The 20,104-nt window shown below is 46.7% G+C and overlaps 1 protein-coding gene across 4 annotated transcripts; it reads right to left on the bottom strand.

The window, feature by feature from the left end:
- Positions 1–132: 132 nt before the first annotated feature.
- On the bottom strand, positions 133–19,792 carry LOC143327925 (uncharacterized). 4 transcript variants are annotated; one of them, XM_076742594.1, is made up of 21 exons: positions 18,813–19,770; positions 18,544–18,594; positions 17,681–17,874; positions 16,699–16,741; positions 16,013–16,138; positions 15,703–15,810; positions 15,402–15,620; positions 14,928–15,074; positions 14,505–14,750; positions 14,012–14,230; positions 13,562–13,708; positions 13,239–13,469; positions 12,750–12,923; positions 11,522–11,806; positions 11,081–11,185; positions 10,804–10,941; positions 10,422–10,529; positions 10,201–10,238; positions 7,278–9,702; positions 6,821–6,932; positions 133–394 (listed from the first exon to the last, which is right to left on the bottom strand). In XM_076742594.1, exons 1-21 carry the CDS (start codon positions 19,518–19,520, stop codon positions 357–359), a joined length of 5,862 nt encoding a protein of 1,953 aa, XP_076598709.1. In that variant the 5' UTR covers positions 19,521–19,770; the 3' UTR covers positions 133–356. The 4 variants fall into 4 exon arrangements, with proteins under 4 accessions (XP_076598709.1, XP_076598708.1, XP_076598707.1 ...); XM_076742593.1 differs by lacking the exon at positions 133–394 and adding an exon at positions 438–666; XM_076742592.1 differs by lacking the exon at positions 133–394 and adding an exon at positions 684–2,431 and having other exon boundaries at positions 15,703–15,807; positions 18,813–19,792.
- Positions 19,793–20,104: the final 312 nt, after the last annotated feature.

Genomic DNA, 20,104 nt, shown 5'->3' with positions numbered 1-20,104 from the left:
CTGCCCTGAAACCCTGCACGATGCACATCGTTTGCCAGTATGAGTAAGGTTAACTTTCACATCCTGGTGCCTGTTGCTTCAGTGCAGAGCTGAGAAGATCAGGCGATTGATAGAAAATGAATTAATAAGTATTAAGGTAGCCTAATCAATTGTCATTCTTTAAGCCAAATGCTTCTGTGTGAAATTTATTGATAAAACCTCTCAACCACCACAGGTTCTTTGTTGCTGAAGATCCTTGGGAGTCTCGGTGTTCATGCTGAGCCAAGGTTTCCCCTCGGCTGGGTCGTGACATCTACAGTATTGTGAAATGGTGCTGCAGCACTGAGCGAGCAGAGCTGTCTGACGTTTCTGTAGATTCAGCCCTCGGCATCCTGAGCTCCATCTTGCCTGGAACCTGCAGAGAAAACAAAAACTCACCTGTTCGCCTCCGACAGGTAGGACACAGCTTGGAAACTTTGGTGGAGAATTAGGTGACTCCACACAGTGCTGGCCGATAAAACACTACTCAGCTCTGTGATGTTATCTCATGTATGTATGTATGACAGCCTCTTAGTCTTCTACAAGTGTCTCAGACACTAACCACCCAATCATAACGTTCACTGTTCGAATCCAGACCGGGATCTTTGCTGCAGGTCATCCCCTCATCTCCTGTCAGCTCTATACCATCTACAGAAGGATAAAAGGCAAACAGGCCAAATAGAGATGACAGAACAGAAACAAAATTTAAGTGTGGGATGATGAATCTATTACTCCAACTGGTCTTCCTGGATCATATCTCACTGTTTCACCTGTACCTGAAAGAACATGCCCCCGCCAAAAACGTCCCTTGCACTGTTATAAACACAGTGGCTGGAGACCAGTTGAAGTTTCTGGGACTCATTTGCTTTTTCAGTCATCATCTCTATCCAGCAGCTGATGATCGTTAAAAGACAACAAAGTCAATGTGCGCCTTCCAGTCAAATAGAATTTCATCAGCACATCTTGAACTAAATAACAATGATTTTAAACTGTTCTGCTTTTAAAATGACTGTGCAGCTAAAACAATTTTTTTTCACATGAAGAAGCTAGAAACTTTAAACAATTACTGACTACAAGAGTATTTTTATATCCTTTTAGAGAAGTTGGAAGAGGACGAACGTGAAATGTCTTGTGGGACAGGTGTACCACTAGTACTTTACAAAGTCCAAATTTGGTCTTTTGTAAAAATATATAAATATTTTGACAATACATGTTTCATACAATGGAGGATGACTGCCCTCATTTTTTAGAGAAATTGGGATTTCACAGAAAACACATCGTTTTGTTTATCATGACACATATTCACAACATGGAATTTTGTCACTTTCAGTCATATCGCCCAGCCTAAATAAACACAGTGAAAAGATCTGACTGAATCATTTATTTTTATTTTCAATCAAAAAAAAAAAAAGAATACAATACAAGGCAACATGATTAAAATGCTGATTATTGAAAAAACATTTTTTAATTAAATTACATTTATTGCAGATTCAACAAGGGTGTGTTTATCACTAAGAAATCTCCATAGACATGACAATATCAACGTCGACATGAAGAAAGTGAAAAGACTGAGATACAACAGATCAGTTGAGGTCAAATTTATTGTTTGAAGACAGACGACATATTTTCCACATAGAACAGCTCTTCCTACATGTTAAGATGAAACTACAAACAAGACTGAATCCTTCATAGATGAAGTTTAATGAGATCAAAAGAAGTCCTGTAGTTGTCTGAATCAGTGCAACAGCCTAGCTATCGTTAGAAATAAAGGACAACATAAAAACAGCAGAAAATAATGGATACACCTCTTAGCTTTTCTCTGAGGCCATCTTCCACTTCTCCAGAAAATCTTGCAGGTTCAGATTGAAAACATCGATGCCTTTGGGGGAAAGATGGATGCCGTCGACCCGATAGAGACCCGTGTTTGCGCCGCACCTGATGTTGTCGTGGGTAAGCGAGGTGCCACCCAGGTCTGAGATGATGTTTTGGATCCTGCGATTCACCGTGCTTCGGACCAGATCGACTTCGTGGCTGTCAGCCGAGTGGCGCCACGCCCTCTGAGGGAGGATGTTGGACCACACGAGGACGCACTGTGGGAAGATGCTCCTCATAGAGGTAAGGTCCTTCTTGACAGAGGCCAGTAGGTCGGTGGGGCTGTCGGTGCTCAGGTCGTTGCCTCCCAGGTGCATGATGAGGACGTCCGGGTTGGGCCAGGTGACCTTTAGCTGGTGCAGCTGTGGCAGAAGCTGGGGCCATGTCATGCCCTGGGTGCCCTTCCACCAGATGGCCACCTTGCTGGGGTCCATACCCAGCTGCATACCTACTTCTGCGGACTTGGCCCGTGACTCCGCCCAGTACACCAGTGAATGACCACAAATCCAAACGTTCTTGGGCTCGCTGCTGATTGGCTTGCCTAGAAATTTTAACAGGATTGATTTGTAAGTTACAAAGCCCAAAAAATATGTCTCACTGCTTGAAGCCTAACTATCTCTTGCATTGGACTTCTAAAATTGGACTGTACAACAGTCCTTTGGCTGGTTTCACAAAGATCATTTGTACTAGTCTGCGAACTTTGGACAGTATTGGTTTTGCTCTAAGAACATTTTTACAGGCTACAAGTACCAATCTTCACCAGTAATGCTGTGCAAAATGTAAAATGTTCTGTGACAAATATCTACCAGTAATTAGGTTTAAAATCACCCCCTCAACCTGTTTGTAGCTGTTTCTATCACGTACCTTTTCACTCCCTTTTGCTGACGCTGTCCTGCATTCGCTGTTGTCGTATACTTCTTAAAATCAGGAGCATCTTCTTTTTATTAAAGTTTTCTATCTCACCAAAGCATAAGTAACAATTGCTGCACCAGCAAAATCCATCATGTTTTATACTTTACAGTTTAACTTACGGTTAATGCAAATAAAAAAAAACTTACTCGTGTAAAAGCAAAAGGCAATTGACTGTTCAACAAAATGACAACCTACCTTCACCGCCAAGACAACAAATTTTGCCATTCTGCAATGTACAAGTTTTCTTTTCACTTCAAACTCTTCTGTGTCACTTTAAAATAAAACTGATAAAATATGTAAAATCATGGAAAAAATTTGGTAATCTTTTAGCTCATATTTCTATCTTTTCCCTTGCTAACTGCTGGATTTATGTAGACATCCCATTTGTCAATGCTAACTTAACAGATACATGACATGCAATATAGATACCTACAAACCATGAATGAAACTAATGCATTTCACTAATTTGAATCCAGATCTATCTCATTTCTCTACAATCTCATTCAAATTTCACTCTATCAAATTACAATATTTTGTCTTCATTAATCATTATCATCAACAAATTTTTGATTTATTTCCAAAGTCTTCTTCTACACTGCCTAATTCTGAGTTTCTTATGGTCTGACGTTCATTCAGAGTCCAGTATTTCATTTAGAGAGAGGAAATGGAATTGAATCTCAAAAATAAATGACATTAAAGATGGTGTGTAGTAGTGTAGTTCATAGCATAACATCCATACAGCTCACATAAGGAACTTTTGCGAAGAAATATGTAGTTTCATTAATATGTCATTTTCTAAATGATTGGCGTCAGCGCAACTTTGAGGCAGACACAACATGAAACAACCTGCCATGGCAGAAATGCTGTCTAACTAGCTCTATTCTTAAAACCTTGTCTGATCTAGCTGACAAACTCATCCAAAGAAATTTTTTGAACATGTAAAATTCAAACTTTCCTTTTACATAAATTACTGTCGCAAGACTTTACGTTGCATGGTCACAATTACGAGTAGTTGTCACATATCTGGATATCCAGAAATTGTGGTTGCACTCCACTCAGTCTGACACAAAAATCAACTGAGCAAACTTGACTTACCCTTACGAGCTGGCTCAAAGACTTACCACAGTAAAAAAAATGTCTGTCATGTTGAAACATCTGGAGAATTTGACTTTCTAGCGATAAACAACACACCTTAACTCGTGATAAATCAGACCGCAAGCTGTTCTATGAGCTTCTGTTTTGCCAGGACAACTAAGGCCTCGACGTGGAGAGGCTCAGTAAAACACTGTAAAGGCTTTCATAAACATGGCTTGTATTTCTGTTTAGCAGATGGATCCGAGTTCGTAAGTTAAGATTTCAAACTATTTATTTTCTCTGTACAGGGGTTTTTGTTATTTCACTGGAACAAAAGTGTAATTTCACAGTTGAATGAAGTTCTTAGAAAGCTGACGCGACGTGACCCGTCCATAAAATCAAACACGTAATTTATGAAAGTCAAAGTCCGAACGTTAACCTATTCCTACAAATCACATGAACCAGTTTCTAGATCAAAACCTGTACAGACACTGTGAATTTTCTTTATGGTTATGTCAGTCTTGGAATGGCCCTGAGATTCACTCCTAGCAATGCAACCTTAGATGTTAACATCTAGACAATTCTTACTACACTGTGTCCTGGACTGTTTAAGCCATGTCTGTAAAAGCCGTCTTAACCTAAAAGGCCGACTGTGTCCTGGGCCAGATGTGTTCCTCATGCAATCAGCCTGAGGCTGCACGAAAAGATTTATACAAAGTTTTAGCACATTTCATATTTTTGTTGTAGCAAACAACATCAGCTACGTAACATGAGAGCTGCTAAACAGTCAAAGTAGCAATGAGTAGAGCTACCAAAGTACTACCTTTGCAGTGCTGCCTACAACTAACAGTAGTACTGACTGAGGTGTGACTGGGGTGTGTCCTTTATCTTTGTTTTCCTCCTATGGTGTTGTTCCTGAATAGCTAAAGATGAGTTACAGCGCCATGGAGCAGGTTTGATAGCTGTCTCTTTCAGGTTTTACAGTCAATGAACACCAGATCAACATTGAGCTTAGCAATGGAATTTTAAGCTAGCTGTACTGTGTTTACACTCAGTGGTCACTGTTTAAGTACAACTTCTTAGTGTCAGGTACTACGCTACATTTTAGTTTTGACAGAGAGTAATGATTCAGAGTGTCCTTTAGCATCCATCTCTCTAGTCGTGATGCATGCATCCACTGGACCTTAGCCGAGGAGTTGAAGGTACTTTGTTGTTCCCTTCAAGAGCTCAGAGATTCCTGTGTAGGAAATTGCTCCTGCTGGCACACTGAATGAAAGTAAACCTACTGGATCACAAGGTGGTTCCTAACTTGTTAGTCGGTTTTAATGACTACTACTGTGACACTACTGTGCCTTCGTCCTTTTGTTCCTCAAGGAAACTCAAAGCCAGAATTGTCGATGCCGGCTGAACACAATGCTCTTCGTGGTTCTTTACATTGCTGATGTGCTGAGATTGATCATGTCTTAATGTTCGTCTTTGACCCCTCTCACGATGGAGGACTTTGCATCCATCCAAAACTGCGATAGATCTTCTCATTTGGACAATCTCGATATGGTACCAGCTACCCTTCGGCAGTCCTTCATGTAAGAGATCCACTGTATGGTGAAGGAAGATGTTTATCAAAGTGGGAACGTGTACCCTTTGAGTGACCACGGAGTGTAACAGTATCTAAGCTAAAAACAGTGTAATGAAACGTAGCAAAACTACCTTGGTTGAAAAGTATGGTTGTAAATACATGTATAGCTATCTACGAGGGCTGGGTATCACACCTAAATCATTTTTTGCCACTAACCAAAATGATCTGCTGTATCAACTACTGAAAGCTGTGAGGTATCAAAGTTGGCATCAAATGCTTCATCAATTTCGTAGTTTTGTTTACTTTTTCCAACAATATCTACACTAAATACAAGTCTATCTTAACCTCTCATAATCTCACCTGACTATATAATACTTTCTGGACTCAAGTAGACTCTTTTAAAGCTAGATACCAATTAGAGTCACCATATGAAAAGGAAAAAGATGTTACTTTGTGGAGTTCAGCTTGCAGTCGGCTTCTCGTCTTGATCGCTGGGACCAACCGTTTGGCTCGGCTAACGTGTGTGGCAGATGAGCGACTGACTTTTGTCGCGCTGCAATTCACTTAAGACATGTTGGTAACCTTAAAGATAGGTTTTCTGCTCCATGTCAAGGCTGCAACTTCTTAATAATGCAACCACGTGTGGCTGCTACTGGGAGATGACAAGAGTGGCTCGAAAAATGTATTCTAACAAAACCATTTCCAGGACAAACCCTGATGCGATTGCCGATCTCTGTCACAAGGTGAAAAAAGTGGACCAAAAAGACGCTCAAGGCAACTCTGAAGCATCGTGGTGGAGCTAAGACAACTGAGAGATATCCTATACTGAATTCTAAATCACTTCCGAACTCGTGAGGAACCTACGCAGAGACTGCAAGACCATCTCGATGGAGAAACATAAATCTTGTTTAGCGCCGTCTCTATGACAGTTCCTAACAGGGCTAATTAGGCCTTGTTAATCGTGTATAATTTAATTAGACGCACGCAAAACTTTGCGATCCTTCCAGTCGGTGATCCTCTCAATTTTTCGACCACGTCTTCGGTGATGTGGCTAATCCTGTATCACTGGGTTTCTCGCAAATGCCTGGCTAACTGTCTGAGGGAGAGAAACTTTTTTAACCTTTTAGAAGCATTTTTAAGTACCTGTCTACTCAAAGGAAAAAGAAGACAAATCGTTTATTGTCTTCAACGTTAAAAGTAATAAAAATGGCATGCAGCTGTAGAAGGTTGACATGGAAATGTATTTATGTATGTGAAGAACTAGCACGCCGAGAACATGACCTGACCGATTGCTTAACTCACAAATCCCTGGAATTCAAAGGTTGCTAGTTCACTTTAATGGATATGTCATTCATCAAGTTCTGATACCTGGGGAGATCAATGCACCATCCTTGTTCCTCTCTCCTTTCTTGTGGGGAGCGAGCGTCTCCTTGTACTGCTGCTCACTCTTTTCAAAAATCATCTGTTTATACAAATCCAGCTGCAAAATAAACAAGACACAACACAAAAACTAGTCAAGGCTTTATCCTGTGCTGCTGCAATATGACAGTGTTCCACCATGTCTAAGGTTTCTACTTTATGAAGTGTGCTAGTGTCTGTCTAGATCACCTGGGAAAACACATGGGTAAGAAAATAAAACTATGTGTGTCAAAGACAAATAATTTGTTGTCTCGTAGGAAATGTACTTTAGGAGCCAACAGGAACAACTTGCACTTTGTGTCAAAAATCACATCCTTCTCATCTGTGTAATAAACTACACTCTTCCCAACAACTTCTCTTCTAATTGTTTAATGCTTGAATACAGCACTTCCAATGCTGATCATACCTTCTCCTTTTGTTTGGTCCTTATGTTGTCGTCTATCTCTGCTGAGGTCTGAGGACTGGAAGCTGATGGAAACTCTGTGGGTAAACTGAACTGAACTGTTTTGACCGGTCTGGCTTGTGGCTGCACAGTCAGAGATTTCACCGTCTCAATGACCTTCAGGCATCTGGCCACTGTCGTAGAGATGGTTGATTGCTCATCGCTTGGAGGACTTGATGTTTCCGATGTTGATGTAACTGCAGCAGTGGTGAAAGTCTGCAAAGGACTGTGGGAATTCAGGGGTGGAGCTGCAGGAAGCTGGCCAATTATAGGAAAGACTGCCTGGCTGGAGGGTGGAGTGAAAGGAGGTTGGCCAGGGGGGCGTCGGGGTGGAGGTCCGGGAGGAGGCCCTGGAGGAGGCTGTCCAGGATGCCGTGGAGAAGGTCCTGCAGTGGGTCCAAATCTCTGGGGTGGTTGACCAGCTGCAAGAGGAGATGGAGTGCCCGTGCTGAGGGTTGTGGAGTTCGGGGCTGGGAGACTCTGGGTACTGACTCCAAGGGGCCAGTTGATCAGTGGGGGTACATGTTGGTAGTGAGGAGGTGGAGGCCCAGGAGGAGGGTTCACAGGCAGACTGGTGGTGGGTGTGCTGCCCATTGTCTTGGCGACACTCTGCAGTTGTTGTGCCTTCTTCAGTGCCTCCAACTCTTGCTGGTCCAGGAATCCATCGTACTCAGAGACAGCTTTATGTCTGCTGAGTGGCTCTAAACTAGAAGACCTGGCAGGAGAGGGGGAATGGATGCGATCCGAGACAATGGAACCGGTTCGACTCATTTTCGGTTCTTCCTGTGGGGATGACAAAGTGTCTCTTTCTGCAGATGAGGACTTTGGGCTATAGATTTTCTCTTGGGCTCTGCTCGCCAGTTTGCACACGTCTCCTGTACTGAGCTTCAGGCCAATCGAACGGAGTAGACTCTGGATCTTGTCATAGGGTTCTGTCTTGCTCTTTGGTCCCTCGCTTGTTCTCTCTACTGACGACCGTTTAGGGCTTAGTTGGTTCTTTTCCCCTTCTGGTGCTAGACTGCTGCTGGCTGGCTTGTGAGCCAATCCCACAATCCGAGAGAACCCCTTGCCATCTTGAAGCGCTCGCTCGTGAGGCAGAAGATCATCATTCACATAAATTGATTCTGATTTCTTCTCAGCATCCCCCTTTTTATTAAGCATGTCAAGGAAGCGATCCAGGGGTGGTTTCTCAGCTGACTGGTGTGGTGTTGTGCACTTCAGTTTGGGAGACGGGCTTCTTGGAGGCGGTTCTGTTGGAGAAGGAGGTCTGAAAGAGGCTTGAGAAGATGAAGTGGCAACAGTATGCGTCATGGGAGGTTGGGTGGGGGCAGTAGAAACTTGCCCAGTATGAGAAGTTGAGGAAGAGTGGGGTTCAGGAGACAGGATCTGTTTGACGGGGCGATATGGATCGTCGTACGGTCTGTCCACATACGCTGGATCATAGTTGCGATCATCGTAAGGTTCATCGTAAACATCGTAGCGATCAGTGTAACGCTGGCCGGCAGATGGAGGGCCACCGTAAACACGAGTTTCATAAGGGCTATCACAGTAGGGACGGTCACCGTAGGGGCGGTCACCGTAAGGACGGATAACATACGGATCACCGTAGTGGTCGCCGTACCGCCTGTCTTGGTAAGGACTGTATGGCCGGTCATAATAACGATCGTCATAGGGTTGAGGAAGACGATGGTGGTACTCGGGTCCCTCCGGTCGTTTCTTCAAGATGGATCGGACCGGTCTGTACTCAGTCAGCGGGACGGCGATCCTGCCGTGGTCATAGTCTATGCAGGTCCTTTGTCCAGGGTCTACGTCCACCAACGACTTTTTGTAAGCAATCATCTCGTTCAGCTCCTCCAGCTCCCGCTTCTTCCTTGCCAGCTCGTCGTCCACGACTCCGGCACGTCTGCTGTGAGGAGGGCTCAACTCCCTCCTCCTCCTCTTGTGACTGTCTTCGCGCTCTCCGCTGATTTTGCTCCTCTTTTTGCCCGCCCTGTCCTTGCTTCTCTCCCTGCTCCTGCTACGGCTCCTGCTGGAGCTCTTGCTTCGGCTGCGACTCCTGCTGCGGCTCTTAGCCGCGCTACTGGTGTACTTGCTTGACCTCTCTCTGCTTCGGCTCCGCCTGTACCTGCTGCTTTTACGCTCACGCTCAATGCTGGTGCTGCGTTTCCTTTTGAGGACACGTCCAAATTGGTCTCTGGGTGGACTCCTGCTCCTACTTTTACTCATACTCCTGGCCCGAATCCTACTTTGACTCCTGCTCCTACTTCTGCTGCGGCCGTGTCTGTGCCGAGTGGCACTGTAATCCCTTCTGCTGATACTGGTCTCACTGTCCTGCTTCCTGAGAGTTTTCACCACTGCCTTCAACTTGTCTGCCTCTGGTTTATCTTTCCTGAAATGTCACAAGTATGTAAGACAGCTTTAGTTTAATTGAATAACTTAGCAAAGTGCATATTTTTATACATCTTAGATAGCAGCGATGTGAAATCCGTCATTTACTCAGAGTCAATAGCACACATGTTACCTAGTGATCTACAGGCCTGTCAGCAAATATTATTGGATTATTATCCAGACATTCCATTGTGAAAATTAATATTTGACAGTACTGCCGCAGCCGCTGCACTGCATCACAGACAACAGTCACAAAATCAGAGTTTCCCTTATCCCTAAATTTCATCCGGTGTATCTCAGTGCCGATAAAACGGCAATCAAGATTTTGTCGCTGCATTGCCTACTTCTTGCCTGAAATGTTTTCACAAACATGTTTCATGCGTCCTCACTGGATTCTGCATCTCTGTACCACCAGACCGTCCGTATCTTTATGTGGCATTATTTTCTGCACACTTGATTGTGTTCAAACATAACATCAATAAATAGATTCATAACTCACTCAGTGTCGTCTGAAGCTTTTGTCAGCTTGATGGTCATCTACCAAATGAGACAAATGCATATTAGAAAGAGAATAGTAATCATCTCAGTCATTTAAGGCCAAGCCTGAATCCTGTAATTCTACATGTGTTGAGTCCAGATAGACTCAAAAAATGAATAAACAGAAAGCCCTTCATTTCGTCCCACATCCTAACTGAAAAACATAAATCCACTTCTCCTTACCTTTCCTTTGTTGGCCCCAACACCGCCCAATTTCCTAACGGGGAGGAAAACTCTCTCTGTGAAACGTTTTATCCTGATGGCCTGGTTGCCCCCGTCCGCAGTTTCATGCTTGGAGAAAATATGACAGACGTGTTTTTAGTGTGAAATGTTTAAGATAAAATACATTATTATGAGTGGTTGGTGCTGGTTCTGACTCACCTGCGGTCACAAGCTGTCAGTAGTTCTGCTTATGAATATCTAAACGATCGAGCATCTTGTCCTGATCTAATCTGACCTTCTGCTATGTTTCTTTTTAGTGCTAAACCCCCCCGTAAAAGCGGCTCACACATCAGAAGTCTGATTAAAAAGGACAAAGAGGATAAAAAGGATGAGTAGGACTCACCGGGACCACGCTGAACTCCACCTTCTCATTCAGCTCCAGTTTCTTCTTCTCCATCACCTCTGATATGTGGAAGTAGAGTTGAGGGTTCTGAGTGCACTTGATGAGCCCCGAGTCGTCCGAGAACTCGATCACAATTCCCTGGTTAGAAAAACACGTGCACACAATTAAAACACATGACAGGGTTTGGCTGGTGTTCACATTCACATCTGCTCCCAGTTTGGTGTTTATTGAACGACGAACAAACTGAGGAGATCGGGAGGTCGTTTAAAAGTCTTACGTGTCGTCGTTGTTCGGTGGACTCTTCGAAGGAGTCGGGGAGAATTTCCACGTAGGTTGCTCGTTCCTCTTTGGTCACCTGATGTGTGGCGATGTTGAAACGCACCTTCAAAGATCGAACACAGCTCAGGATCAGAAATCAAGAACTAAAGAACGGTCTGCTGGTCATTTCTCTAAAAGTGAAGGCTGCTGTACAAAAGCAACAAAGCCACACTTCAAATACTAACATACAAAGCTTTGTTGAGTGGAAAAAAAAATCTCACAACTGTCCTTTCTTTGATGACTAACGATGACATCCACCCTCCAGTGTTTGTTGAGGGGAAAAAAGCCTATACTCTCGACCCTGTTTTTATTCTAATCTGGTCTCTTCTGTGTGCTGCTTAACACCTAATGCCCCCCTCCTGAGAATCAGTAGTCTTGTGACACAACACGATCCTCTCACCTTGTCTCCATCAAACATGGTGCCGGTGGTCAGCAGGTCACTGGGACCAAAGGGAAGCTGTTTCTGTTGACCGTCGACGGTCATGACCAGCCGACCCATCTCTGGGTCTGGTTTGGCTCCGCCCCCTGCTGCGGCTCCACCCCCAGCATCAGCACAATGACTTTTCTTCACCTCCTCATCCTCCTTTTTCATCTCCGTCTTTCCCTCCTTTCCTCCGTCTCCTTCAGGTTTTCCTTCTGCCCCTTCCGTCTCATCTTCATCCATTTTCTCCACCTTAATTTTGACCTGCAAGAAAAATATATTTCATAAGGTATGAATACATTACAAAGTCAGGTGGTCAAGCTGGGCCTGCGATTCATTGCGGGGCACCCGTCGGGTGCAATTCTGGGATTTGTCTCCTGCAGGAACGACTGGCACGCCACGTGTAGCGTTCTGAACACGCCGCTGATGCGAGTAAATTGAGAAACTGAGTTCAGCTGTGTGCTGATCCATGTCGGCATCTGGTGTGACCTCAGGACCAGCCTGCTCAGTGGACTTAGCAGTGGCGAGCTGACCGTGACCGTGCTGGTCTTGCTAGTGTGAGGGCGCAGTGCCTGGGAGAAGTCTCACTTTGACGTAGCAGCGCGTGCTGATGGACCGCCTTGATGAAGCACATGTATGCTGATATTTGAGGAAGTTTTATTCTCTCTCTTGAATGCTGTAAGTCTAATGCTGCAGGCATGTGTGTTTGTCGAGCTTCTGGAGGGTAGCCGAGGGAATCCGACCGGGGATCTGCTGTACAGCTGCTGAGTTCTAAGTATATTTTCTTTTGCTTGTTTGTTTCTGGTGTGTCTATGAAGTAAAACCTGGTTTGTTTTGTTTGCAGCTAGTGAGCCACTAGCTTGGTGGTCTTTCTTTCTCTTTATTGCTTTCAATTTAATCGCGTGACTTAGTGACCACCCCATGATGCTACTGTAAACTGCCGCGGTCAACAGCCTAAAGATGGCGAGCGCCTGCTGCACTTAGTTGGCGTGTGGTTGCCACATTGAGATAAGACACAAAGAGACGGTTAACGCGCTGTTGAGTATCAACCAGCTTTCTGGTCGTGGATGCCTGAGCAGCGTTTGAACTCGTACGAGTGACACACATTATTTAGATTTTTCGCTCTTCAGGCCTGGAAAAAACAATATCCCAAACTCATCAACTTTTCCAGGATTTTCAAGACTTTTGCAGTCATTTTTTCCTGTACCTGTCCGAGGAAAGCTTGTCCACCCTCAGCACCTCCTCCTCGCTCCTCCTCCGGCTCCTTCTTGATCTTCCTCGTGTGTTTGGAAATGGCTTTGAGGACGGTGCCTTCAAATCGCTCCTTGCTGATGTCGTCCAGCGTGTCGGGGTCTCTCATTTTGAAGCCGAGCGGCGTCCACTGCAGGACGACAGGAGGACAGAAGACGGCGAGCAGTCACAAACACTTCAGACTGTTTGAGGAAGAAAAGCACTTGGAAATGGATAAAAAGAGAAACTGGCAGTCTGTTTAACGTGACTCTTGGTATTCTGGGGAAAAAAAACTTAAAACATTAGTATTAACATTAGTTCTTTAGCTTCTACTTCGATGTTAATCGCATGTTTAATGACATTTTTTATTATCAATTGCACAGATTAGTGGTAATAAGAAAGTTTGTGTTTGTAAATGTGAAGTCAAAAACAAAACTCAACCTGATCTCCATCGTCTGTTTCTCACCTTGTATTTGGCCGCTGCCAGCGCCGCTGCCACCTCCTCCTTCTTCTTCCTCTCCGCCTCTCTCTCCTCCTCCTCCCTCCTCTTCTTCTCCCCCTCTTCCTCTCGTTTCCTCCTCTCCTCCTCCTGTTTCCTCCTCTTGTCCTCCTCCTCTCGTCTTTTCTGCTCCTCCAGGATTTTGTCTTTAACCCTCTTCGTCCTCATTAGCCTGATCGCTCTCTTTGTGGATTTCACCTGCGGACACAAAGCCACGGCGTCAGGATGCGGGACTGCCTCACTTCCTGTCCTCTGTTGTCCAGCGGGGGGGTTCAGTCTCCGTCACTCACCATGGCCACCGTAAACTCCACCTCCTTCTGGACGTCTGTGGAGTCGAACTCTGTGTCGCTGAAGTTCTCGCAGATGTCAAAAGGAAGCTCGCCGTGCTCCTGGGACTTGATGATGCCTTCTTCAGCTCCCAGACAGCTGATGACGCCCTGAAAGACAGAAGCAGAGAAAATCTGCAAGATGAAGTCTTCATCAGTCCCAGGTCGACGGTCATGTTTCTCCTCGCTACGCGGAGCTGCGTCTCTTTGAATCTGCGGCTCCTGCTCCTCTGTAGGAGGGATGGGGCCCCGGGGCCACGTCATTAATTTCCCTTTGGGATAATTAAGTTAATCAATCAAAAATCCAATAATCTGATTCCAGTCAGTCACGGCACGGACCCCATCAGCTGTGAAATGACCAGAGACGAAGAGGACAGCTCAGTGTGACGGATGGTCAGTAAACGTGTGTCTTACCAGCTCCCTCTTCTCTTTGGTGTAGCTGAAGGTGAAGGGGACTTTGGGTTTGATGTTGGCCGCTCTCCTCTTTTTGGTCACCGTGTCGATCAGCAGGTTGATCAACACGTGGTCGTTCTTCAGCAGCGTGACGCCGCAGTCCCGGTGGTCGAAGGTCACGTTGGTCCTGATGGGGCCGATGTTGGCGTGGATCTGACCTGGGTAACCCTGCAGGGTGGGCTAAAAGAGGGCAGTGTCACAGATCAGAAGCAAGAATCGCTTTACATTTCAAATCAGTTCCAAACTGACGGGATGGCTGATCGTTCACGAAAACAAACCGCCGAGAGCAGATCGAACACAAACGTGGAGGGATTGGCTGCGAGCACTCAACGCGTTTGAAGATACTGGCTGAACAGTTAAAGGCAGTCTTCGTCGTTACACGACCACCTCTTTGTTAAGTCAAGTCAGTCCAGCGCGTTCACAAACCGCGGGATTCGCGTGGAGTCTCGCTCACCGTGGGCTCGATGATCGGCTGGCTGACGATGCCCTCGTACAGCTCTGCGTCCAGCGTCATGTTGGGCAGCTGCTCCGGCTTCACGTTGGCCTTCCCTCTGAGCGACACGAAAGAGTCGTGCTTACTGTCGCCGTCTGCGTTTTGGGTCTCGCCCTCCTTGGTGGCGTCTGCGGTGGCGGTGCAGAGCGTCAGCAGGAGGGGCTCCTTCACCCGCCGGATCCTGATAGCCCGCTTCCCTGCTCTCAGCTGAGGAAAACAAAACAAAAACAGAACCATGCTTTAGAATCAACTCAACTCCAGGAATTCAGTCAAAACCACAACAGGAAGTGGAGAGCGTAGGAAGTCTTTACTTCGGTGTGAGCTTAAGACTAGAAGGTAAAAATAAGCCCCGCCCCGAGTGGCAGCAGTGGGCGGGGTCCTCACCGTGATGACGGTGAACTCCACCTCCTCGTTGATGTCCTCGGCGGTGAACTCGACGTCGCTGAAGTTCTCTTTGGTGTCGAAGGGAAGCTCGCCGTGTTTGTCCGACTTGATGACGCCTTCGCTGTCTTTCAGAGTGATGACGACTCCCTGCGGCGACAGAATGAAAACACAGATGCTCAAAGGCTGAAGACCATCCACACCGAAAACACAGAGGTCGTGCCGAACGATCATCACTGTCACTTTCCAAAGAGCTTTTGATGAATTTGGTTTTATGCGTCGCTGTGCAAAATGTGTGACCGAATCAGGATGCTGTCAGCGAAGTTGGTCATCATGCAGTCAGAGTTACGTTTCAGCCGCTCTTAAACTGGTGAGAGGAGTCAATCGTCTCATCGGCACCGAAACACTCTGGTTCCTTAATCGGAGCATCAGCGTTTCATGTCAGCAGCTGAAAGGTGAACAGAGAGCAGCTCTCACCTCCTCCCTGGACTCCTTGGTGTGACTGAAGGTCGAAGGGATTTTGGGTTTGATGTTGGTGGCTCTCCTCTTCTCGGTGACGATGTCGGTCAGCAGGTTGATGAGCACCTGGTCGTTCTTCAGCAGCGTCACCGCGCTGTCCTTCCTGTCGAACGTCAGGTTGGTCCTCAGCGGCCCGATGTTCACGTAAACCTGACCGGGGTACTGACGCTCCCCGAGCTGCGGGCCGACAAAACAGACGGGGTCAACGACAGGAAACGGGAAGGACCGCGACGGTCCACGGGTTACACTCTCAACTGACCTGAGGCTCCACGATGGGCTGGCTGACCACCGCCTCGTAGATCTCCGTGTCCACATTCTCCGTTCCACCAGGAGCCACTTTAACATCCGTCGCTATCAGACTGTTCTGCTTAGAAACGCGTCACATAAAACCGGATTTAAAAAGAAGCCATCAGTACAACTGAGTTTTATGAGGAACATCAAAAAGAGCTGAAACCTGAAAATGAGATAAACTTTAATCCCTTATGCGGAATCTGTGTTACTCGGTACGCCAACGCAACCTCTGGGATGGATCTAGGACGACAGTTAAAAAGGTGAAATCTGTGCCTCACCTTCTCTTTGCAGGCGGTGAAGTGAACTCTGACCCCGGGCGTCATGGCTTTGGGGTTTCCAAAGAAGGCGTCAAACCTGAAGGTGAACTTCTCCAGATCTTCTCTCTCGATGTAGCCGAACGTCGGCTGAGGGTCGGAGACGCAGGAACATTTGATCAGTGAGCAAATCTGGACTAATCATAAAGCATTTATGTTCTTGCTCAGACGGGACATCGGCCGTTCAGACAGACCATGTTGAAGCCTGACATACAGCACATTTCCACCTCAGGAACTTTCCCTGGGGCCCACAAACCATGCCAGGAACTCGGGAACTTTATCTGCGTTTCGACCGGCAGAACCGGGGACTACACTTATCTCCCGGATCCCCAAAAGATGAACGTTGCTGAATGGTCAAACAAAGGCTGCTACAACTACTGTACGCTAACACGTTCATCATATCGACCTAATAGACGATGATGCGTTCGCGTTGTGTTCACTAGCTGATTCTGCTGAAAACACGTCGTCAAAAAACATCAGTGAAAGCAGGGCAATGAAAAACTTGAATTCACAGAGTTCGACGTGGAAACATTCTGGGGCTCTGCAGAGCGATGCCTGGGGAGGACCGGCCAGAGCCGAACAGACACAACGAACAGTATGCCACCCGATGACATCATCAGTCACATGACAACATCTGCTGGCTTTCTTACCCCGATGAATGAGATGATCCCCATCGACCTGCCTGGAGGAGGCCTGAGGACACAAAGAGACAGCAGGTAACAATCTGTTCTCAACAGCTACAATACCACAGAAGAAGACACCCTGTTGAGGTAGGAGCTACAGGAAGTGACATGGTGCTCAGTAACGAGGCGTATTGACCTTCGCAACCAAACAGGAATCACTTTTTATATTTGGCCACAGCAGACACATCACTTCAACCCAGATGAATCAATACATTCACATTAAAGTCCAAACCCTCCGGATGTTTTCAGTCCCACTTCATTTGGCTCCACCTGTAGTTTCTGGTGGTAACAGCTGGTCAGGCTTAATACTACAGCTCCCAGAATTCAGCAGGGGCGGCAAAACAAACTGCTGTGGTGTTAATAAGGAAGTCCGGCAATAATTGGCCTTTTTTTATCCTCTTTGGAAATGAGACCGAAGAAAGAAGCCGAAGGCCTTCGTTTCCCAGGAGACGTAGCCGCCGGCAGACAGAGCCGCAGAGTCACAGCCAGGCTTCCAGGGGACTAAACACCACCACACTGCGTAATTGACATGTACTTCACAGTGGCGAGATAAAGCAAAAAACTTGTCTGTTGCCACTTTAACGCAGCGTTTTTTTCTGGGAACGTCGCCACAGACACCCAGCTCCTAATACTGCAAATATAAAAATACTGCAGTACTGTAATCAGCGGGCCACAGGCTCAGCCATCGTTGTGTCGCCTCATTCTGACGCAGACGGTGACTTAACATGTATTAAATGACAATCTGTGCGACTGTTACTGTCACAATCCATCAAATGACTGCAATAGGAAAAGCACAGGCCTTTGATTTCCACATGAACGGTGAACATCGCAGAAGCTGCCAAAACGTGGACACAGTTTAGAAAAATCAGGGTGTTTCCCACCACCATAAGCACTTTGTCTCAGCGCCCAAGCCCAGTGACTCAAAAACAGCCGGCCTCTAAGGGCTTACTTATCAAACGTGCGTTTTCCCAGCAGGCCGAGAGCTCTGGCAGCCTTGTCGGGCTCGGGTTTAGGTTGCGGTTTAGCTTTCGGGGCGGCCGTGGGGTCAGCCGCAGGTGCTGCAGGGACAGCCGGCTCGTCCGTGGCTTTCTTAGTCACCTCCGGAGTCGGTTCAGCGGCCGGAGCTGAAATCAACGCTTTAATCTGAAACAGAAAACAACAGAGAGAAAAACAAACTGCTGAAACACCAGACGGGGCTTATACTTGAAGATTTAAATCCACATCTGATCCTACCAAAGACCTGGACCACATACGACTGATCTCTGACTGAAGTAAGAGTACCAGTGTACGAATACCGTCACAAGGAAAAGTCCCGCATTCAAAATGTCATTTTACTTAAAGTGCCAAAAGTGAAAACTCTCTTTATGCAGAATAATATATGACACTTGATTCTCACTGTTGACGCATTCATGCATTCATCGCTTTGACGTTGACGCTAAACGGTGGAGTTGATTTTAATGCATTTATGTTCTGCTGGGTGGCTTGTGAATTTCCCCCCTGGGATCAATAAAGATTTATCTTGATCCACAATATGACATCATAACTTAGTAATGGATTAGATTTTACTCCAATAATCTGAAGATGCAGGTATATTAATAGCTATATTAGTCAATACAGAAAGTCTCTGTTCTCCACAGCCCCATCCGACACCACGAGAGCAAGATGCATTTTTAAACTTCAGACTCTTTCAAACTCTTATGAGAGGAAAGGTGAGCGGTACCACTGCAGGCTGCGACGGATCATCTCTGTGATCCACCTGAACACCAAACATTTACTGGTTACCGTGTGTCACAAATCCTGGCCTGCACTCACCCACTCAGGCTGGTCCGGAGGCGGGTTGGGCATCACTTCCTCTACAACTGGCTGAACACACACAGACAGAAAGGTTTCAGGTATGACAGGTAAACTCTCCACAACATCACCTTCAGGCTGCACTGGCAGGACAGAGCTTCAGAAAGAACAATAACCAATCACTATTCAATCACAAGACATGTCATATGATCAATAAAAGAGACACTAAATAACACGGAGGAAAAGATCCGGGACAGAAGTGAGCCCAACGGAAACTTTGAGCCGCTCACCTCTCCTGACCAGCCGGGAGGAGGGTAGGCTGGGAACCCCACCGTGGGGACGCATGCTGGAGGCGGGACAGGAGGCATGGGCACCGGTCCATAGGCTGCGGAGTCCGGCGGAGGCATCACGACAGGATGAGGTGGTACAGGTCCGGGTGGTACAGGTCTGGGTGGAACAAGCTCGGGTCCCCACGGCTCAGGAGGACCTTCCGGACCAAAGCCAGGGGGTCCCCAGTCCGGTGGACGAGGTCTCCAGTCGTCGGGATGAAGTCTCCAGTCGTCGGGATGAGGACGTCTCCAGTCATCGGGGTGAGGAGGTCTCCAGTCATCGGGGTGCGGAGGTCTCCAGTCATCGGGATGAGGTGGTCTCCAGTCATCGGGATGAGGTGGTCTCCAGTCGTCTGGAGGAGGCAGCCAGTCGTCGGGATGAGGACCCCAGCCGGGTGGCGGCGGTCCTCTCGGGCCCCAGTCAGGTGGCGGAGGCCCTCTCGGGCCCCATCCTTCAGGTGGTGGTGGTCCCCACCCTCCGGGCGGCGGTGGACCCCATTCATCGGGCGGTGGGGGCCCTCTCGGGTCCCATCCTCCTGGTGGCGGAGGACCCCACCCTCCTGGCGGCGGAGGACCCCAACCCGGTGGGCCCATGTCGAGCAGAAGTCCGTCGTTGCTCGGCGGTCCCATGGGGGGTCGGTTCCTCGGCGGACCCGCTCCTCGTCCCATTTCCTCACCGAGACTCTGCTGAAGGAGCTGCTAGCGCAGCTGAACGTCAACACAGGCAGCTAGCTGCCGAGTTAACCGACTAATCAACAAAACACACGAAAACTCATCGGTTAGCCCGACACTTACTTTCTTTTAATACCATAACTGCACAAGTACCCGCTGAACTGATAGAAATTTTGATATTTTCAGTGGAAAGTCTACAGTTCAAAGCTAAAGTATGACCAAACACCAGCGATGAGGGCATGTGTTCTTCTTCTTTCCACAGTCATGGCAGCCGCCAAACAACATCTGGATTCTTTACTGCCTCCACCGTCAGGAGGATGAAACTGCAACAATCCTCCTGTGTTTCTGCTAAATCTGCTTTAATTCAAACATGTTGTACATCATTTGCTTTAATTGTACATCATTTTAAAGCTTAGATTCTCTTCTTTCCAACAAGTATCAGTTTTCCCTACTTGTTGGAAAGAAGAGAATCTAAGCTTTAAAATGATGTACAAATTAAAGCAGATTTAGCAGAAGCACAGGAGGATTGTTGCAGTTTCATCCTCCTGACGGTGGAGGCAGTAAAGAATCCAGATGTTGTT

The sequence above is a fragment of the Chaetodon auriga genome, chromosome 11 (genome assembly GCF_051107435.1).
Source record: "Chaetodon auriga isolate fChaAug3 chromosome 11, fChaAug3.hap1, whole genome shotgun sequence".
Classification (NCBI taxonomy): domain Eukaryota; kingdom Metazoa; phylum Chordata; class Actinopteri; order Chaetodontiformes; family Chaetodontidae; genus Chaetodon; species Chaetodon auriga.
This window is presented reverse-complemented; position numbering and strand designations above follow the sequence as displayed.